The sequence below is a fragment of the Malania oleifera genome, chromosome 1, assembly GCF_029873635.1.
Source record: "Malania oleifera isolate guangnan ecotype guangnan chromosome 1, ASM2987363v1, whole genome shotgun sequence".
In the NCBI taxonomy this organism is placed as follows: Eukaryota; Viridiplantae; Streptophyta; class Magnoliopsida; order Santalales; family Ximeniaceae; genus Malania; species Malania oleifera.
This window is the reverse complement of record NC_080417.1, coordinates 89,203,932-89,225,733: the sequence shown is the minus strand read 5'-3', so window position 1 is coordinate 89,225,733 and position 21,802 is coordinate 89,203,932. Positions and strand designations below refer to the sequence as shown.

Genomic DNA, 21,802 nt, shown 5'->3' with positions numbered 1-21,802 from the left:
TTAATAAATTTATTTTAAATTCTTTTTTAATTCAAAAACATTGAGAAAAATTGATAAAAATTAAGGAAATCAGAAAAATAAGAGAAAATAAATAAAAATTCCTTTAGCCATTTTTGACTTAGGAGCCAAAAATAAATTTTTTTAAAAAATCCAAAAAAAGGGGAATTCTTATATATTTTGAAAAATTGTAGAAAAATTCTAGGAAATTTTTTGGACCATTCTTACTCAATTTTGATTAATTTCTAGTGATTTTTCTTGTGTGGTTTGTTTATGTGTGCCCCGTTTGCTACATGAATGCATGTTTTGCCCCTTCTTTTATGCATGCGTGTGCTTGTATGCTTGTGTGTGCGTGTGTGCATTTCCCTTGTGAGGAAAACTAAAAAAATGGGGATCTTTGATCTTAAATTATCTCTTAAGGGGTGGAGATTCTAACCAAATCACTTTGTCTTTAGTGGTTCTCTTAGAATCTTTGAATTATGGTGCACATCTTGCCCGTATTTTTGCATAAGTTGTGAATTTATTTACATGTTGTGTACTTGTTTAATTGTTTAATTCTCCTTGCCTATCTTGTTGTACTATTGATCTACAACCTTAATGAATTTTCCTTTAAATATCAAGGGCTATGTCTTTGCATGCCTTGAGGTTTGAAGGCAAGAAATATTTGTCTCATGCAAAGTCTTCTTGAAAATAAAGGTGAGGTAATGAGCACTTTTAAAGTGTAGGGAAAATTTAAATAAATAATCTTCAAAAGGATTGCCAAGAATTGTGTTCTTAGCACGCTTTTGGGGTCTTAAGGTGAGGATAGTCTCTGCCTTTCATAGGGCTACCCAATATTTAAAGGCCAGATAATTGAATAAGTTGAAGAATTGAATTCTTGACTGGTCAATTTTAAGGGTAATCTTTAGGTTAGTCAGGTGTCGTCAACTAGACTGGTGCGAAGGGGTTCTAATACCTTCCTTTTACATAACTGCACTCCTAAATCCATACCTGGTAATGCAAACTATTGACTGTTGGCTTTCGTGGACCTAGGTGACCAATGAACTGGTAGAATAATAGATGTTCTAACCGCACCAAGAATAAATAGGTTAGTGGCGACTTCGTTATTTTTAAAAGAAACTTATTTCTTAGTCATTATATTACACCAAGACTTATATCACATTGTATTGAGTTCGCCACTCGGTCGAAGTGTTTTGAAATTTTCGATCTCATCGGTTGTGAGGGGTCCTCCCTCCAGGATGTTGTGACATCTGCCATCTTGCTTAACCTACCACACCCCCAAATTATAATGCTTATCCTTAAACACTGTACCCATCAATCCTTGGAGTGATAAGCGGCCACTCCAACCCTTACCCTTAGCCCTACTAGTGAATGTTTGTGGGCCACACTACAACACTCCATTTATGTGAATCCATAATGTGGGCTCTAGAAACAACCTCATCATCTAGCTCAAATGCAAAGTTAATCTTTAATATTGCCTATTAGCTTCTTCTTTTTTTTCGGTTCATGAAAACCAATTGAGTTAAGTGAAAAGGCTAAGCTAATATATCAAATCTATATAGGATGATATTATCAGCAACAATCATCTAAAGGCTCATTTACTTGTCCCCATTTAAGCCAAATCCCGTTGTCCTCTCTCATGCTTCTTGGATAATGTGTTGCATAAAACCAAAAACCCAGCTAAACCTTTGAAATATGAAGTAGCAATGAAAAGAAGCGTAGTTCTAGTAAGACTAACAAAACTATCAACCACTACAAACACTGAATGACCTTATTCCCCTAATTTCACAACTACACCCTTTGCAAAAACAAGTGTAGGCAAAACATATATAAAACATCTCACAAAGTCTTACTAACTTGTCCCTTTTATGCCAACTTCTTGTCTTCACCAATGCTTCCTAAATAATGTGTTGTATAAAAACCAAAAACTTATGTTAACTTTTGAAACGTGAAGCAAACATTGAAATATACCTTCTAGCAAGGGTAATAGAACTCTCAACTGCTATACACACACAAAGGTAAAAAATAATCTCTTAGTCTGACATCTACACCTTCCACAATAAACTTAGATACAACAAAGGGAACACAGACAAATACACACACACACTTAAATGAATCTATATCAATCAAGTGTTTTATGTTTCTAATTGTCTAGTTTTAACAACTAATGTGAATATACATCAATCAAGTGTTTTATATTTCTCATTGTCTTGTTTTAACAACTAATGTGTAGCCAAATAACTATTCAAATTATCTGCATTCCTAGTGATGTTTTAAAAATTAGTCCAATGCATGCGTGTAGGTAATTGGAATTTCAAAGTATTAAATTCTAGTGTAGATCTTGCATATAGATAGGAAAATAAAATTTTAAACCATATGAAATCAAGCTTCTAGACATGTAAGCACATCAATTTCAAAAAATCAAAACACACACACACACACACAAGGGGGAATGATAAGGAGAATATCATCATCCTATTGTAAAGTTCGTGCATTTTCATAGCTTTTTGTAAATGCTAGTAGAACAATAAGGGAAAGCTCTTCCAAAACACTTGCAATAAGAAAAACTTATTCCCACAAGCAAGTTTAATGTATTGGCTGACGAAAATATTACACATGTATCATAACCAAATTCATAGGAGAGTATTTGATTGTTGTGAAATATAAGTAAAGCAAAACATAATTTTTTTTTTAAATTTTAGTATCATAAATATAATTCACCAAGGGGGAAAAAGCAATGAATATGCAAAAAGATTACACTTGTACAACATGCCTAGAATATGCTCACATTGAATATGCTAACAACCAATATATCTACATTATTGGATCTATACACTATACATTTCAATACATTTCACATTCTAACATGCCGACAAAACCAATTAAAATTTTTTATTGACTGCAATAAGAAAACCAATCTAACTCAATAGATTGCTAATGCAATTATCAATCACCTGTTATTACCATTAACAATTATCAAAATGATAAACGTGAATAGTACCCATTTTGTGTTGCTTAAGGTGAGGAAGGTTTGAAGCATAGCCACAAACAATTAGAAATTGTAATAATTAAGGCGGCTTGTGGTGTTATTTCGCTATTATCATTCATGCCCACAACAACACCATATAAACAATCATATGGCAAATAAAAGATTTCGCAGGAGGTTGCTCGAGGCATTAGAGCTCCTACGGAGGATGGATGTAACAAATTTTTGGAACCACTTTTGAACAATCAAAAGGTACATCGACACAACATTCTATGGTGGAGGGGATGGTGGAATTTAAATGTGGGAGTTAAACAACTAGTAGGCGAATGTGAAAATAGACTCAACAGAGCATTCAAATTTGGGGTATGAAACTATATTTAATAAGAATACATGATAAAAAAAAGTTTACACTATAAATTTTTGTCACTTTCAAAACTATCATATTTTTGAAATTTTCACTTTTAAGAATTGTTAATAGTTTTATAAATACATATAGTTAAACTTATAGGGTTGTATTTTGGTTGTATAAATTTTAAGTATTAAATTTAAATTTATATACATTTGAATAAAAAATCAATATAATTTTACATTATAATTAAATTAAATTTACATAAATTTAAATTTATGTTCCAAAGTCTAAAATTAAAATATAAAATAAGTAAATCTAAATAAATAGAATTATGAGAACTTTAAAATGTGAAAATTATGAATGCCCATTACTAGACGGTCCAGTAAAGAATTTACTTCAGGTTGAAGCAAACGCTAAGCGGCGTGCGGAGTCTTTTTTCTCTTAATCCCAAATTGTCCTTTCGTCGCCTTTAAAACAATTCCACCTCCAAAAACCTTCGCTAAACTCTCCCCTCTGTAATCTGGAGTCATTTCCGACGAGACTTGACGAACGAATCTCTTACCTCTCTCATGCACTGATCACGAAGCCCATCCGGTCGATCGCTCCAGGCGCTTTGCTCCCATGGCGGAACTCTCCAAGCTCGCTGAGCTTCTTTTTGACGGGAAGCCATCGGACGTTCTCGCTCTGAGACTTCGATCCGAATCAGTTAAACCAGGGCTCGAGAAGTTCTACGCAGTCCTCCGGCGAGGCCTTGATGCGATTGCAGGCGGAAAACTAGTGTTCGAGTCGTGGACCCACTCGCAGATTCAGGCGGTTTGTTCCGTGGCATCTGCTATTGCTACAGCCACTCGATCTCTCTCTGGTTAGAGTTATCTTTTAAGTATTTTCTTTTGCTGTTTTTATTTTCTTGGGTTTCTTTGGAGGATTCAGTGTACTTAGCAAGTTCTTTTGTCCGATCTTGAGAGCAGTTGAACAAGCGGAACCTATAATTGTCGCAATCGTGCAACAGTCACTCGAGTTCGCGACGTGTTTTCTGGAGAAAACTGTGTCAAGCAATGATGATTTGAATCTTCAGGTTTGTAACTGTGTTTGTTTGTAGAGCTGGGCTGAACGGTTTGAGCTTCTTGTTTTCGGATGAAACTTGTGAGGCCTTGCGATCATCGATTAGTTGATCCGTAGCTGTCAACTCATGTCATTAGGTTAATTTATGCATGACTTGCTTGGCATTTCGTACACGACTGTTTCTTTTTAAAGAATTAAATGCACTTAGTTTTAGCTTGCTTTTAGTGAGAGTTTTGCCTGAGTGGTATTCCCAATGCTTTTGCACTTTTGTATTGCATGGAATTGATTGTGTCTCTAGCTGGGGTAATGTTGATTTGATGGCGTTTACTTGATAAACTTAAAATTCCAGTGAATTGTTAATTGGTTTGATGTTATTTAGATTTAGACAATGCTAGATTTTGTTTTAAAAAAGGTAGTGTTGTTTTCTTACCCTATTTGTTTCTCACCCTGGGTGGATGTTTTGGAATTTTTGAGTGATTCAGATATTGTTTGCTTGAAAGAGATACGCTTGGACTCATTTTTACTTAGTTTATCTTTTCTACAGTGATGAGTCGTTGGGAGTTTATACGTCAAACAATTTTTATGTTCTGAACCCACAATACACCTGCAGACCAATGCAGCCTGAGCTGTAGGATAAGCCGATAATAGACAATAAGCAGCTGATGTTGTGACTTACTGCAGTCAACTAGAAATTCTTGTTTTGGGCCTTAGGGGCTGATGAACACAAAGTTCTTTATGATTCTTTGTGATTTTCAGTGATCTGAAGGACACTCTTTTCTTTCCCTTTAAAGCATGCAACAAGAAAATTAAATGTAGGTGAAGAGCACGTAGAAAAGGTACACCAGGGTGTGCTGCAAGTCTACACAAACACCACTAAGAAACTTATAGCTTGATGTGGATTCCATCTAATTGGAAAAATTAAATTTCACTCTCCCAATGCAGGATATGCTTGTTTTTCTCTTTCTTAATGCTTTCAACTATTGCTCAAAATACTGATGTTTACATGTATCATGATTTATGTTGTTCTTATTGTTTCTAATGCTTAGTTTTGCCCCCTAGCTTTTGGAAAATAATTGTTGATACAGAGCTGATTAAGATTGTTGTAAAAATTGTTTGACCATCCTATAACAAAGGAGTTGTTAGAAAGAAAAACTTACTCTTTTTTTTTTTTTTAACAAAGAAATTTATTGGAAGAGATAAGAATGTACATCAGAAGAAGAAAGGGGAAAAGAAAAAGAAAAAAAAATCGGGAGAATAAAAGATCCTCCCTTTACAAGAAAGACAAAAAATTAAAATAAAAGATCATCACATCTGAAAGCCAAACTCAATGAAGCAGATGCAATCAGTCCTGTTGTAGGTCATCCAAAGAAACATGACAAAGAGACCATTAGCTGACACCCACAGTGACGCAAGATAAACCACCCTACTCCAAACCAAATTATTAGCGGCGGCCACCCTTTTGAAAATTTTGGCATTCCTCTCCAACCAAACACACCAAATAACAGCCATAATGGTACATCACCACAAGGCTTTCCAATCCTTCAAAGAAACATGATGAAAAGACCATTAGCCGACACCCACAATGACGCAATATAAACCTCTCTACTCCAAACCAAATTGCTAGACGTGGCCAGCCTTTTGAAAATTTTGGCGTTCCTCTCCCACCAAACACACCAAATAACAGTTGCAGTGGTACATCACCACAAGGCTTTCCTATCCTTCCTTTTTCCAAAACCTCTAAACGTGATAGAGCAAAAAGCCTTCAAGGTGGAGTGACAAGTCTAGTCTTTTTCACATATAGCAAATAATTTATTCTAGACAAACCCAAGTAAAGGGGCAATGAAGAAACAAATGTCAGCAAGTCTCCCCAATTCTCAAAAAAGTACACAAATATCCGTTGATAGGGCCTTATTAGGCCTTCTCTTCTAAAGCACATCATTAGTATTAATTCTATGAAGAACTGCCATCCAAATAAAATCTTTTATTTTTTAGGGAGCTTTCGCTTGCTAGATTGAAGAGTACAAACTAAAAGGTTCCTCATTAGTTGTGAGTCAAATAGGAGAAAAAAAATTTACAAGAGAAATCCCTAGAAGGATCTAAACTCCAAACCATTTTATCATTCCCCAAGCGAACATGAAAAGAATCAAGAAAACTTGTTAAAAGAGCCAACTCATAAATCTCTCTATGATTAAGATTTCCCCTGAAATGGAAATCCCAAAAGAGACTACTGCCGTGTGGGGAAAAAAAGGGGGTATCATGAAGAATAGAGACTTGATAAATACTGGGAAAAGCAATAGCCAACAACATCTCCCCAATTCAAAGGTCCTCCCAAAAATGAATTCACTCCCCATTTCCCGCCAGCTATTGGATTCTTGGAAAGAAATACTCATTAATATGAGTTATAAACTTCCAAGGACTTGCATAAGTAATATTATCCCCAACTTTTGCATCCCACCCATTTTGTTGTAGACCAAATTTAATGCAAATTATCTTATGCTAAAGAGAATTTGATTCTAAAAGGAAGGCGCCATAACCATTTCCTCACTGAAGAAATGTTTTTCGACACCAAATTAACCTAGACCGACCTCCCTTTTTTAGACCTACACATAGTGTCCCAACCTACAAGGTGATCTCTATGACTCTCTGCCCTACTTGATCACAAGAAATCCCTCATTAATTTCTTAAGCATGCGCACCACTCTCATAGGAATTCTAAAAAGGGAGAGATAATACAACGGAACTGAAGATAGGCACGTGTGGATAAGAGTAATCCAACCCCATCTAAGGTGAAGAATGTTTCTTTCCACCTACCCAGTCTCCTAGCCACTGAAAAATAGAATCCTAGAACAACATTAGGATTATCACCAAAGGGAAAACCTAAATATATAATTGGCCAAGTGAAAACCGCACAACCCCCAAGCCTAACAAAAGGGTCAATATTGGTGCCAACTTCCAAGGTCCACCAAATCACTATTAGAGAAGTTAATCTTTAAACTGGAAGCTTTCTTAAATACTTAAAGGATAGTTAGCAAATTTGAAAAGAAGCCCATGTTATATGTGCGGAAGAGAATAGTATCATTTGCAAATTGGGGAGGCGAAATGATGCACTCCTTGTACTAAAATCTTTTTTGGGCACTAGGGTGATAAAAATAGAACTTCTGCTCCTTCCTACTAATTATAAAAAAATTAATGAAAAACTATGAGAAGATCTCCCCCATAGTAAAACCATCCAGCCTAGGGGCTTTCTCTCTATCCATTTCAAAAACTGAGTTTTTAATCTCTTCTTCCTTGAAGGGTCTCTCTAGCCAGGATGCTTTATCAGCTGATATAGGAAACCAATCCAGCCCCTTGACCATAAATCTCCCCTCTTCCTTCTTTGAAAAGAGATCCCTATAAAAATCAGTATTCATCCTGCAGTACAATCCAAATTCCTATTAACCTCTCCTCCATCAACGTTGAGCTTTTTAATAAAATTCTTTCTTCTCCTGCCATTAGCCACCCTATGCAAGAGTCCAGAATTACAATCTCTGCTCCTGACCCAATTCATTCTAGATTTTTGTCTATAGCTCATCTCTTCCCTTAAAACAACCTGCTCAAATTCATTAGACAACTGGATACATCTTCTAGCAATGTCCTTAGAAATGAGGCCCTCCTTAGTCTATCAATCTTAGTCTATTAATTGACCCTTAATTCCTCAAGAATATATATATATATTTCTAGATCTAATATCACTGTAGGTCTCAATATTCCAAAATTTCAACTTCTCTTTCAAATACTTTTGTTAGATTAGCACTTTACCTAAACTAGCTATTAGTTTGTGGTCCAACAATGTATATCAGGTCTTAACACTCCTTCGCACATGCAACCTGATAGCACTTGGAGAGATAAACAAACAATGAGCAACACCCACATTGGGGGCAATAACTTTTTTACAAATTTATGTTAAATTTGGGCAACATGACTTGAACCTAGGACCTCCCGGCAACAATGCTACTAGGTTGTGGGCCAACAGTGTATGTTAGGCCTTAACAACTTCAATTTTTTCATAAAGCAAAATTCTTCCCACCATTCTGTAGTGTACTCCTCCCACCAACTCCTTATCATACTAGGAAGATTAGTATGAGAAAGCCAATGTTTTCATGTCAAAACTAAGCTGGGCCCATTTAATAGGATTGTATTCAAGAATCAAGGGGCAGTGATCAAACACCAATGAGAACATCCAATATGCTAGCAAATTTTGTACCCAAATAATAACATAACCCCATGAGGTAGAAGCTAACCACATCCACTCTTTGAATCCAGAATACTTTATGGTCCTAACAAGAAAACCATCCACCATCCAATTTAGATTCTTGGATCATAACAATGTCAGGAGCAGCCTTGACTATAATATCTTTAATCTGACGACATTTATCAGGACAGCCAACACCTCTAACATTCCAGCTCATAATCTTCATTCTACCAACTTACTACCCCTAACCCTCTTACCCTTCCACCCCTCCATAATTAATATAAGAGGCTAATTTTTGCAATTCCTTTTCTGCACTTTTTTTGGGTCCTTTCATAGGTTCTAGGAGAAACAACCACTTTGACAACCTAGCCTAAATATTAACTACATAGCATCCCAATTTATCTAAAAGGCCTTGTGGGTCCCAGATGTTCCTTTCACTTCCCAATGGGTCATAGGTTAAAGTCCATACTACAAAATCTAAATCTCTTCGTCAAGAAAGATAATTTGTTTCAATAAGATCAACCCTAGGCATAGGTAGGATGCCTTTGCCATAATTAAATGACTCATTATGAGCATTAGAAGTTACAAACCTAGAATCAAGATCAATACAAGGATTAATTGGAAAAGAATCCTTTTTTCCATTTGTTGGGGGGAGGCAATAAAAAAAAAAAGGGCAGCCTGATGCACAAAGCTCCTGTGTATCTAGGGTCCCGGGAAGGGATGGACCACAATGGGTCTATAGTATGCAGCCTTACCTTACATTTTTATAAGAGACTATTTCAATACCTTAAACCCATGACCTCTAGATCATACAACGACAACTTTACCATTGCGCCCAAGTATAGGGAGGTAGATAGTGGATGCTATTTTAGTTGCCAATGTGGTGGTGGAGGATATTCGTAGGAATAAGAAGGGGTTTGTCTTTAAACTAGATTTTGAGAAAGCTTATGATAGGGTGAGTTGGAGTTTTTTGGATAGAGTTTTTACAAGAAAGGGTTTTGGTCTGTGTTGGAGTCGTTGGATCAGGGGTTGTTTGTTTATTGTGTGGTTCTCGATTATTGTGGATGGTGAGCCTAAATCTTGGTTTGATGCTTCGAGGGGTATTAGACAAGGAGACCCTTTATCCCTTTTTTTGTTTGTTCTTGTAGCAGATGCTTTGAGTAGGATGGTGGATAGGGCAGTGGGAGAGGTTTGGTTCGTGGTCTAGAAGTGGGGAGAGAGGGTGTGGTGGTATGGCATCTCCGGTTTGCGATGACACCATTTCTTTGTAGATGACTGCAGTCTCTCTTTTAGGAGTATTTTGGGTATTCTTCATATTTTTGAGAGGGTGCCCGGGCTCAAAATGAATATGGGGAAGAGTGGTTCAATGGGGAAGAGTGTTTTAGCGGCTACGAATGTGCTAGTTGAGCGTGTTAGGGAGCGGGCTAACGAAGTGAGATGTGGTATTTTGGATTGGCCTTTGACACACATAGTGTTTTCTTTTGGGGTTGCCCTAGAGCTGCATATTTTTGGAACCTGGTAGTGGAAAGGGTGACGAAGAGATTAGATGGTTGGAAGGGAGTCCTCTTTTCTCTTGGGGGTAGAATTACTTTGACTCAGGTTTGTCTTGCTAGCATCCCATTATATTTCCTGTCTGTCTTTAAGATTCTGGTGTGGATTGCAAGCAAGCTTGAGAGGATCATGAGAGAGTTTTTGTGGTTCCGTGGTGGGAGTCATAGGGATCATTTTTGTGGGTTGGGATGAGGTTTGTAAATCTAAAGAGAAGGGGGTTTGGGTCTTGGAAAGTTGATGTCTAAAAACACTGCTCTTCTAGCTAAATGGCTATGGTGCTTCTCTTTGGAAGAATCATCCCTCTGGCATAAAGTAATAAGAAGTAAGTTTGGGATGGATGAGAACAGGTGGGATACCAATGCTAATTTAAGATGCTTTTTAAGGGAGTTTGTCGAGATCCATTTCTCATATTTATGCTTCTTTCATCCCTCACACTAAACTTGAGGTGGGGTGGGGTTCTCATATTCGTTTTTGAACGACCCTTGGCTGGGAAATGCACCATATTCTACTTCTTTCCCTCATCTATTTCATCTAAGTTCTGAACAAAATAAAGGTTTTTTTTTTTTTTGTTGGTGAATTGAGTAGTCCTTTGGTTTCCTGGACTCTTCATTTTAGGAGACCTTTGAACCATAGGGAGATGGTGGAATTGTCATCTTTGTTATCTTTATTGAGTGGGAGGATTCTTTCTTTGGGGAGGGTCGTTCATTCTTGGCCTTTGGACCAGTTAGGTGTGTTTTCTTGCAAATCTTTTTTTGAATTTTTGATTCGTTCCAGCTGTTCTTTCTCGCTATACTCTACTATTTGGAAGGCTAAGGTTCCCCCTAAAATAAAGGCTTTCACTTGGTTGGTTGTGCCTAATAAGATAAATACCAATGACTTGTTGCAAATTAGGATACCTATGAAGGCTCTCTCTCTCTCGTTGTATGTGTGCTCTGTTATAAGAACTCTGAGGCAACTTCTCGTTTTCTTTTGCAATGTTTATTTTCTTGGAGTATTTGGAATATGCTTTTTGGTGATATAGGAGAAAGCTGGGTTTGTCCTCCTCCCTTGGTGGAAGACTTTTTGGTGGTAGAAATATCCTTCGCAGGTTTTGGTAGAAGAAAGGACAGGACAACTTTATGGAAGTGTGGCTTTTTCCCATTATTGTGGGGGGTTTTTGGATGGAACACAATATTTGGATATTTTCTGGGAAAAAAATTAAATCAGATGTTGGTTTGGGAAAAAATAAGCATTTGGCCTCTTTGTGGTCTTGGATATGGATTTTTTAAAGAGGCAAGCTTTCAGAAGCTGCAAAGAGATTGGAGGAACATGTTGATTGAATGACTTTTTTCTTGTTTAGTCTTGGAGTGTCTCAGTTTGTCTTGGGAGATTTCTCATTCTCCCTATTGTAAATTCTCTTTCTATTAATGATATCTTCTTCTGTTATCAAAAAAAAAAAAAAAAAAGAAGGGAAAAGAGCAGCGCAAAGATTTTTCCAAAAGTCCCAAGAGGTTATCGGCAACCAAAGACTTCCCTTATCAAAAAGATTTTTGAACCTACAGAAAAACTAGGATGACCTGACAAGAGTCCCTACCTCCTTCGACGGTGCCCTTTGTGTTGACTTAGCAGTTTGACACTTATCAGGTAGTTCTTTGAATTTTCAGCATCCTTTGAATTTACTATATCCTTAAGCTGAGATGAAGGAAAGCCCACATCCTCATATTTGTGAATATATTCCAGTAACAGATTATTGTCGTCTTCATACCAGTCTTCCACTTCATTATCCCAGTTGAATATATGGTCCATTGTTGGTTTTTCGACATCACCTCATGGCTGCATCGTTGCTTATAAGAGTCTGTATTTTCCTTACCGAAAACCCTGCCTGAATTCTTTTTGGTTATTACTTTGGTTTCCAGAAGATTTTCTGCAAATCCAGCCTTCTTTGTATAGCATTAACATGCCAATTTCTCTGAAAATTCTTCTGTATCCGCCAATACACTTGTGGCTGGTTTGATTAGACGACTGAAATGCAGCACCTTTCCCAGTCTTTCCTTCTGTTCTTGCAAAACCTGTGGATCTTCTAGAATTGGCAAAAGTTGGTTGTCCTCCTTGTTCAATTTCAACTGCTCCTCTAATTTCCCTTGTGTTACTACTCTCTTATTCCCTATTATTTTTACCATTCATGCTGCCATTGTTAGAAAAAGCTCCCTCATGATCTGGGTTTTTAAGAAGCGTGGGCTTTTCATCCTCCACCCAAGCTAAACCAGCCAATTTACCTAACCTTGAGCCTAATGGATAGACTGGTTTCAGACTTAGACCTCATGGCCCAAACCGTGTAGTGTAAAAGTTATTCTCTATTTTAATAATTTTCAGCCCATAGCTCAAGTCATTTCCTTCACGAGAATAAAATTTAAAGTTTTTAACAGATTTAGGTCTGAAAATTGTCCAAGAATCACTTCCAAATTTTCTCTTTCTATTTCCAGAGACTTGGCTTGCTGAGTTTTCAGGCTAGTATCACCAGCAGTTTCCCAACTCCAACCCCACCAGACCCTTCACACTTTACTGTCTCTGCAAAGCTGCACTCATTTGTGATCCCATTAAATCTGCCCTCATTCTTCACCATGTCTCTAGATTCACAGTTTTTGTGAAGGGAACTTGGGTTCTGCTGTGACTGTTAATGTATATTTTCTTCAGCTTCTATCAGAATTTTGCTGAATGACCACCAACCAGAAGCCTCCTTTCTCCCTGGGATTCTCAGTGAGAACCTTCCCCCAGAATATATGAGTTCCTCTATGACAATCAGGCGTATGAATTTATTGGCTATCATGCACAATATCTGTGATCCTCCTGGGTTTCTTGTCGTTTTTACCCAAGGGTAATAATAAGAATTTTGTGTCTTCATTTGGTAACAATAGGCATCTGGATGCTCTAGTCCCACCCCTTTCCAATATTCTAAGCGCATGCGAATTGGGAACCCATTCAAAGGAGAAGTCTTTCCTGTCAATCATGATGGAAAGAGCCATGGCTGAAGATTGCTTGTGGTCCAAGAAGAAAATAGCATATGCGAAGAAGTTTCTCGCTGGTATAAATCAATTGGACTCTGAATCCCAAAAATTCTAGATTTAATCAAGGGTCCACCAAAGATGAAAGAGGTCAATGAGAGGACTAAAAGGTGTGTTGTAGGTAGTCCCTGTAGGGAGTTGATCGGTCTACTGATAGCCGAGGATGATTTTCCGAGAGGTGATGCGAGCATCTGATTAGAGAATTTTTTTCTGCAGAAAGAAAGGGTTTTCTGAAAATAGGAGAAAAATAGGGTTTGATTGCTAATGGTTTTTTTGGTGCTTTGGTTTGATTTCGGGGTTAGGTATCAAAGGAAAGAGGTATCAGGGACAAGGGTTCAGGAAAAGGGGGAGAGCTGAAATCTGCCATGCTTGCAGTCTCGGAGGGAGATGTCCAGAGGAGAGCATGTCGAGTGCCAGTGCAAGAAGCTTAGAAAAACCTGATCTTGATTGTTTGTAAAAAGCAAAATGGGTATAAGGTGCCTAAAAATATTTAAAATGACCAAAATTCTTGTCATTTTAGGAAATGTAACCAGGCGCTGATAATTTTGTAATATTTGAAAAAAAACTAATGGCACCTGTGAAATATGAAATAGTATCATTTTTTTTTATAAAGCTTTTGAAAGCTTCAAATCTATAGCTTTTATAAGTTCCCTAAAAAAGCTAAAAGTTACTTTATTGCATATGGTAAAAAAGGAAATTGTATTAAGATAGCAGAAAAAATTACAATCTAAGAGAGGAAAAGAAATTGTCAAGAAAAAAAGAGAAAAAAAAAGACCTATCTTATAGAGTACCTGTTGAGCTTCTAAGTCCTTCCTATTAATCTCCTCCACAGGAGTAAGTAGTATCCATGCTTACTCTGCTGGTCCTTACTAAGCATGTTATGTCCAGCATTTACTGAATGCATTATGTACAACTTTGAATTTTTAAAAGAATTTCTTCCACAAAAAATGAAAAAGAAAAAAAGAGAGGGCCCAATCTCATCCTTAGCATCAAAAGGATGCTTAGTGGGAAGAGGAAGTGTATAGATGATTTCTAGATCTGGTAATTTTGATAGAACTGATTGGTGAATGTATACTGAGTATTACTTGTGACTTATTTGCAAAAAAAGGGTTGCGGGATTAATTAGGTCCAGTTCGGTTAGGGTTTCAGATTCTGTATTCTGAAATGCAGGATACAAAGGATAAACAGAATTCATGTTTGGTTGAGTGATTTTAGAAGTTCGTTCTTGGAGAAATATCCAAAAACACTTCTACTGAAAAATACATGTTTTTAAGGAATAATTTTAAAGTGTTCCCTTTGTTTTTGAATACCGTTTTCCTGATACCAAGAAACCACAGGATATGGAGTATCATCCACTTTTTAATAAAAATGGTAAATTATTATTATTATTATTTTACTAACAAATTGCCACTTGGATCAACTGTAACCAAACACAATTCCACTGTTAAACAACTTTCAAAATAGCTAACTAAATGCATTTTTGAGCATAAAAAATACATGATCCAATCCCTTGTATTCATTTTAAAAACAACAATATGGAGACTTGTTGTAGGTCCTTAATCAAATGGGCTGTTAGTTCTTTGGTCTGAGGGAGCCCCTTGTAAGAATTTCATTAGATTAGGTTGCTGCACAGTGAATGCAGCTTCCAGGCAATTGGGAAGTTAAATACTGGTTTGGAGGTGAAAGATCATGCGCTACTTGGGACCATGATACATTTAGATGGAGAAGAAAACTGGCATGCTCTTTTTCTGTCATTTCATATTTCAATCATAGCCAGGTCTTCATGATCTGTACAATTGTTTTTGAGATTTCTGTGGATTCAATTCTTTAATTTTGAAGGTTATGTCCGAAACTTTTTGAGGAATACTTGCTGATTGATTTGGTCTTTTGCTAAGATCAAGTTCAATAATTAAGAGTTGCTGATGGAACATGAACTTAGGTGTTGCTCCTTTAGTTAGTACTCTTCTTCTAATTTCGTAAGTTTCTTTATATTTTTTAATGTTAAGAAAAAAGCATACTTATGGGCAAGTATAAAGAATCAAAGATGTGAATCCCTTCCTATGAAGAATTTTGCTGAAAGCAGTAATGCATTCCAAGGCTCACCTCTATTAGGGTGGATCTCTGAATCGCCTTGACACGGATGGCGAACTCAAAATGAAAAATTGTGAAATGGCATTGTGATGTGGGTCGGAATATGTCCATGAATTGTCATTGACCTACTTCGTCCGAGGTGAGGTTAGAACACCTAATTCGTTTACTGCCAATTTTAAGGTCCGCAAGCTATTCCTAGGGTCCAAAGAACTCATAGTCAAAGGTTTGTGTTCCCAAGCTAAGTTTGGGAGTACATTTATGTGAGGGGGGGGGTACTAGCACCCCTATGCACTTGTTCTACGAATAATACCTATTATGCTACGTATAATCTCCACTTTGAATTTTTTGTCCTTTGATTTGATTCATGTTATCTTTCCATTTAATATTGTTCCCCACCTTGCATTCCCACGGTATTTCGTTTTGGAATGCAAGACTTTCCTCACCTCAAGAAAGCCGATATGGGGTGCTATTGCGTCCCCCCTATGGTGTCCATCGTCGGATTAGTTAATTAGATCGCTTGTTTCATTCAACTGGATTCACTCACAGTTCTCTAGTAGAATTTCAAAGCATGCTATGCTACAATTTGTTTAAGAATTCCTCACGTATACAACTCATCACCATGTTCAAAATCCATTAACAACATACATCCATACTACACATAAAATGATACATCACGTAGACGCAAAATGGAATGAATTGAGCCTGCATGCATACCATCCAAATGCAAACCAAAATGCATCTCATGTGAATTAAATTGAACTAATAAGCAGCCCTAATCCCCCACACACAAAATAAGGGGAAACAACATTCTATGTACAAAATGCAAAGACTAACTTACCTTTGATCCCTTCTAATTTTTATTTTTAAATTTTAAATTTTTATTTTTTTTAAATTTTTTTATCTTTGAATCTATTCTAAGATTATATCTATGCCTAAACACTTCTAAATCTCAAATAAAATGATGGAAAACGAATAGAAATATTTTTTTGGTATTTTATTTGATTTTTCTGCTATTTATTTTTGGATTTTAGTCAATTAGTAACAAAAAAAAAAATAATCGAACCAAAACTCAATAAATGAGTAGAATTAAATAATAAAAAACTGAGGCAATAATAAATCCTAAATTTTAAGAAAAAAACAAAGCTATTTTTATTTAGAACAAAAAAAAAAAAAAAAAGAGCATGCTTTTTATTAAAAGGAAAAATAAAAGAAATAAAATGGAAAATAAAAGTAAAAATTTATAAAAATTATCCTAAAATGAAAAAGAATATATATATATATATATTCTGATTTACCTATTTTTTGAGCATTTTTTTACGAAGGAAAACTGTTTAAAAATGATTTTTGGATTTTGAAACAGAATTAAATAGAAATAAAAAATGAAAAACAGAATACAGGGAAAAACCGGTCAGACCAGCCTACCGGTCCATGTCACCTTATTATAAAAAAAAAAAAAAAAATCACGCAGGGGGCATGTGTATGTGCTCCCTTGCTACAATGTCATCTTCATGAAAATTAGGGTTTGCATGAACCTAATTTGCGCCGGTGGCCTGTTTCCCTCATAACACGTTGGTTGCCTGCCTCGTCTGGCCAGCTTCTGATGCTGGAATACCCTCGCAGACGCTGTTGACACCAGCAATACCACTGTCACTGGTGAAATACCCCTCTCTCTGCACACCTTCTCATTCCGACCATTCGGCAGGTGTCCACATGGGAAACTGCACCTCTACTGGGTTGCAGTTGCCTCCTTGCTCGCATCTTTCTTTCTTCATTTATCTCTCCCTCTCTCACATACTTCTCTCTTCTTTTTCTTCAGTTCTACCTTCTTTTTCAGTCCTTTTGCAGCAACAAGCAGTCTTCCATGGTACTGCTATGGCCCATACCACCACCCAATGTTGACTGAAAACACCGACTACTCTCTTTAAAGCTTGCTGCCATCGTTCGTTTGATGTTGTGGCCATCGCCTCTCCGAAATGCATCTGGTCCCCCTTTAGTTCTGCCAGCATGGTGGACATGATGGCTGCCAAATCTGCTGCATGGACGTTATGACAACTGTACCAGCAGCTCCTCCATGTATAAAATTGGCATTCATAAAGAAAAATGATGAAAAAGAAAGGAAGGAGAAGAACAAGACAATGAAGATAATAGTGAGGATGAAGATATGTTGATGATGTTGAGATTATTAATAAGATGATGCTTATGATGTTGATAGTAATAATCTATAGTAGATGTAGATCATGTTTACAATTAATATGAGAATATGTGCAGATCAACATGTAAACTTGAAATCACTATATTGGAATAATCAAATCCCATATCAAGAACACACTTACAAACACTCCATCACTGGCCAAGCTAGAAAAGAATGTGATACCTACACATATTCATGTGAATTGTAACATAAGGTAGAATCATGTTAACAAGTATAACAAGAAACGAGATGAAAGTTCATACCTTGGTTTTCTTATCTCATCTCAAAGGCAATCTAAATACTTGAATGAATCTCTCAAAACCCAAAAGGATAAAGAATTCCTTAAGCTTCCTCCTTCATGGGCCATAGTCTTCCCTTTGTATGCTTTCTTTCTATGCTCAAAGAAGTTGAACATGTGTTCTCCAAAACCCCCAATATTGAGTCTTCCCTTTTGCAATCGAATGTCTGCCCCCATTGGTGCCCCCTCCCCGTAGGTTTTCCTTTTTATACAGCAAGGAAAGCTAGGGTGTTGCCTTGAACCCCAACTTCCAAGAACACCCTAAGAAACAAGGAAATCATTTCTTTATCCTACAAGGGTGCTTGGACACAAGCTCATTCAAGCTCAGAGAGTAAATCCCTATCCAAGTTAGGGGTAACCCCTTATTGGATGGGAAAATGACAATTAAACACCAAAAATATAAAATTAGAAGCCATTAGTTGGTCCAAAATTAAATTGTCTAGTAATGGCTTAGAGAAAGGTGGAGAAAACACAGCTAATTGTTTCCTAACCAATTATTGTAAATGTACACTATGCTTTAATTAATTGAGAAATTCTAGAGTTTGTTCAAATCGATTTGGACAAAATAGGGTGTCTACAAGCGATAATCATATATTGTTAGTTATACATTGTAGAGATGGTTGTCTAGTTGTTCATTCTAAAACACCAAAACTTCAACAAAGGGAAAGTGCCGATTTCGAACATGTGTTGGTCACTAACACTCCTCCAACATGGCCTGGACACATGTCGGACGCTTCTTCCTTGCACATGTCGGACTTATTTTTATTTCTTGAGACACGTAAGACACGGAAAATATGAAGTTTCCAACACTTACATGACAAGTTGGGTGTTATTATAAGAAAATTAATAAAAATCTTAGGCCATGTTGCCATGTAGTAATATTATCAAATTGTGAGATATTTTGTATTTAAAGAAAATATATATTACAAATTAAGTGAACTTGTAACTTGCATGTATTGCATTACCAATTTTTTATGCTTGCATCAATGAATAAAGAGTCTAAAACTCAAATGGACCAAAGTTATCATCATTAGATGAAATTCAATGATGCTTGATTACTTATTTTTTAAAGGATTATGTTTGGATAAAAATTGTATTATTAATAGTCACATATAAAATAAATGTTGTTTTTTATCGCCATATCATTGTTGTGTTATGTCTTGAATTTTTAAGATTTGAGGTGTCAGCATGTCCAGCACGTATTTAGTTGCGCGCCTATTCCTGCATTCAGGCTTTGTAGTTGTAGTGTACATGACTTATCTTTTCTGTTTTGATTTATTTATTTTAGTTTGTTTATTCTTTTTTGTTTTGTTTTGTTTTGTTTTATTTTTCCCCCTATGTGGGGGTGGGGGTGGGCTCATGGGGATATGATTAATGGGCATTTGCTTATTTCTTGATTTTGATATAGCTAGGCTTGGTCATTGTATAATATAGTTGCTCAAAATCTAGAAAGGAATGCGATGAGAAGGATTTTATGTGTTGCTTAAATTATCTTTTGGCAAATTTTTATGCAATCGAATGTCTGCCCCCATTGGTGCCCCCTCCCCCTAGAGGTTCCTTTTTATAGAGCAAGGGAAGCCAGGGTGTTGCCTTGAACCCCAACTTCCAAGAACACCCTAAGAAACGAGGAAATCCTTTCCTTATCCTACAAGGGTGCTTGGACACAAGCTCATTCAAGCTTGGAGAGTAAATCCCTACCCAAGTTAGGGGTAACCCCTTATTGGATGGGAAAAAGACAAACACCAAAAATATAAAATTAGAAGCCATTAGTTGGCCCAAAATTAAATTTTCTAGTAAGGGCTTAGAGAAAGGTGGAGAAAACACAGCTAATTGTTTCCTAACCAATTATTGTACACTACGCTCTAATTAATTGAGAAATTCCTGAGTTCGTTCAAATCGATTTGGACAAAATAGGGTGTCTACAAGTGACAGTCATATATTGTTAGTTATACATTGTAGAGATGGTTGTCTAGTTGTACATTCTAAAGCACCAAAACTTCAACAAAGGGAAAGTGCCAATTTCGAACACGTGTTGGTCACCGACACTCCTCCAACATGGCCTCGACACATGTCGGACACTTCTCCTTGCACATGTCGGACTTATTTTTTTTTCTTGAGATGTGTCAGACGTGGAAAATATGAAGTTTCCAACAGTTACATGACAAGTTGGGTGTTATTATAAGAAAATTAATAAAAATCTTAAGAGGCCATGTTGCCATGTTGTAATATTATCAAATTGTGAGATATTTTGTATTTAAAGAAAATATATATTTTACAAATTAAGTGAACTTGTAACTTGCATACATTGCATTACCAATTTTTTTTTTGCTTGTATCAATGAATAAAGAGTCTAAAACTCAAATAGACCAAAGTTATCAACATTAGATGAAATTCAATGATGCTCGATTAATTATTTTTTAAAGGATTATGTTTGGATAAAAATTGTATTATTAATAGAGTCACATGTAAAAATAAATGTTGTTTTTTATTGCCATATCATTGTTGTGTTGTGTCTTGAATTTTTAAGATTTGAGGTGTCAACATGTCCGGCACGTATTTAGTTGCACGCCTATTTCTGCATTCAGGCTTTGTAGTTGTAGCGTACATGACTTATCTTTTCTGTTTTTATTTATTTATTTTATTTTGTTTATTCTTTTTTGTTTTATTTTGTTTTGTTTTGTTTTGTTTTATTTTTCCCCCGTGTAGGGAGGGGAGGGGAGGGGAGGGGAGGGGTGGGGTGGGGTCATGGGGATATGATTACTGGGTATTTGCTTATTTCTTGATTTTGATATAACTAGGCTTGGTCATTGTATAATATGGTTGCTCAAAATCTAGAAAGGAATGCGACGAGAAGGATTTTTTGTGTTGCTTATGAGAGAATTAAGAAGAAGAGGAGAAAAATAAGGGTTTAGAGTGTTTTTTTTTTCCTTTTGGTTGTATATTCTCTCTTCTATTACAATGTGTCATAAAAAAAATAAGGTTTGGTAGAAGAAAAATAGGACACAATGAGTAGTGAGAGTTTGAAGCATTACGGTATTAATTAATTATTCGAAGAGTGATATTGTGGAAATGGGCATTATTTGAACACACTTTCTTCTTACGCTATGATAGAGGGTTGTGCTCTTTTGAGTTGACCTATTACTTATTTAGGCTCCTCCCTTCAGGCGGTTACTTCGCTGCAAAATCTTTTTGTGACCCAGTCTAGAAGAGAGTTGGCAGGAGACTGAATAGTGGAAAGGAGCTTTCTTTACCTTAGGAGGTTGTATTACTCTTAATTCATACTTGTACCTCTTCTATTCTGCTCTAATGTTGCCCTTATTTAAGGCTCCTGTGAGGGTGAATGGATATTAGAGAAATTGATGGGGTACTTTTTGTGGTCAGGTGTTGGTGAAAGGGGCAGATATCATCTTGTAGATGGGACATTTTGGGTAGATTTAAAGGGGAGGGAGCTCTGGGTCTGGGTAACGTGGTGCCCAAAAAACTTTCCTTGGTGGGGACGTAGTACGGTGTTTTGGCATGGGATATTTAATAGTAGATTTGGATTTCAACAGAACGGTTGGTATGTTAAAGTTGGAGCTAACATCTCGTTAGTTCTTGAAAATTTGTGACAGAATATATTATATTATATTATATTATATTTTTGCTATAGAGTTGGTAATGGGGAGGAAATGTGTTTTTGGGAGGATCACAAGATTAGGGAGGCTCCTTTGGGTTGTAAGTACCCTCGCTTGTTTTTTTTTTTTCCTTCTCAGTTCTCCACTCTTCATAATACTCTAATTTTTCATTTTCTTATCTATTAGAAAGTAGAATTACCAATTTTTACACTGATTTAAAAGTGATGAGATTGATTTAGTGGTCTCAGTTGGAGATGGGATTGCATATGTTTATGGATTGAATGAGATTAAAGGTGGGGAAATGGTTGAACTTGGCACTGGTGTGAAAGGAATAGTATTGAATCTTGAGAATGAGAATGTAGGGATTGTTGTCTTTGGTAGTGCCACCGGCA

General features: G+C 36.4%; 1 protein-coding gene across 2 annotated transcripts in view; it reads left to right on the top strand.

Moving 5' to 3' along the window:
* Positions 1 to 3,803: 3,803 nt before the first annotated feature.
* LOC131155052 (auxin transport protein BIG) overlaps positions 3,804 to 21,802 on the top strand; it is a 46,123-nt gene continuing 28,124 nt past the window's right edge. The window contains exons 1-2 of one of the 2 annotated variants that reach the window (XM_058107964.1): positions 3,804 to 4,194; positions 4,301 to 4,407. In XM_058107964.1, coding sequence (XP_057963947.1) covers positions 3,954 to 4,194; positions 4,301 to 4,407 — 348 coding nt within the window. In that variant the 5' untranslated portion in view covers positions 3,804 to 3,953. The remainder of the gene's footprint in view (positions 4,195 to 4,300; positions 4,408 to 21,802) is intronic. The other variant, XM_058107971.1, reaches the window with a different exon arrangement.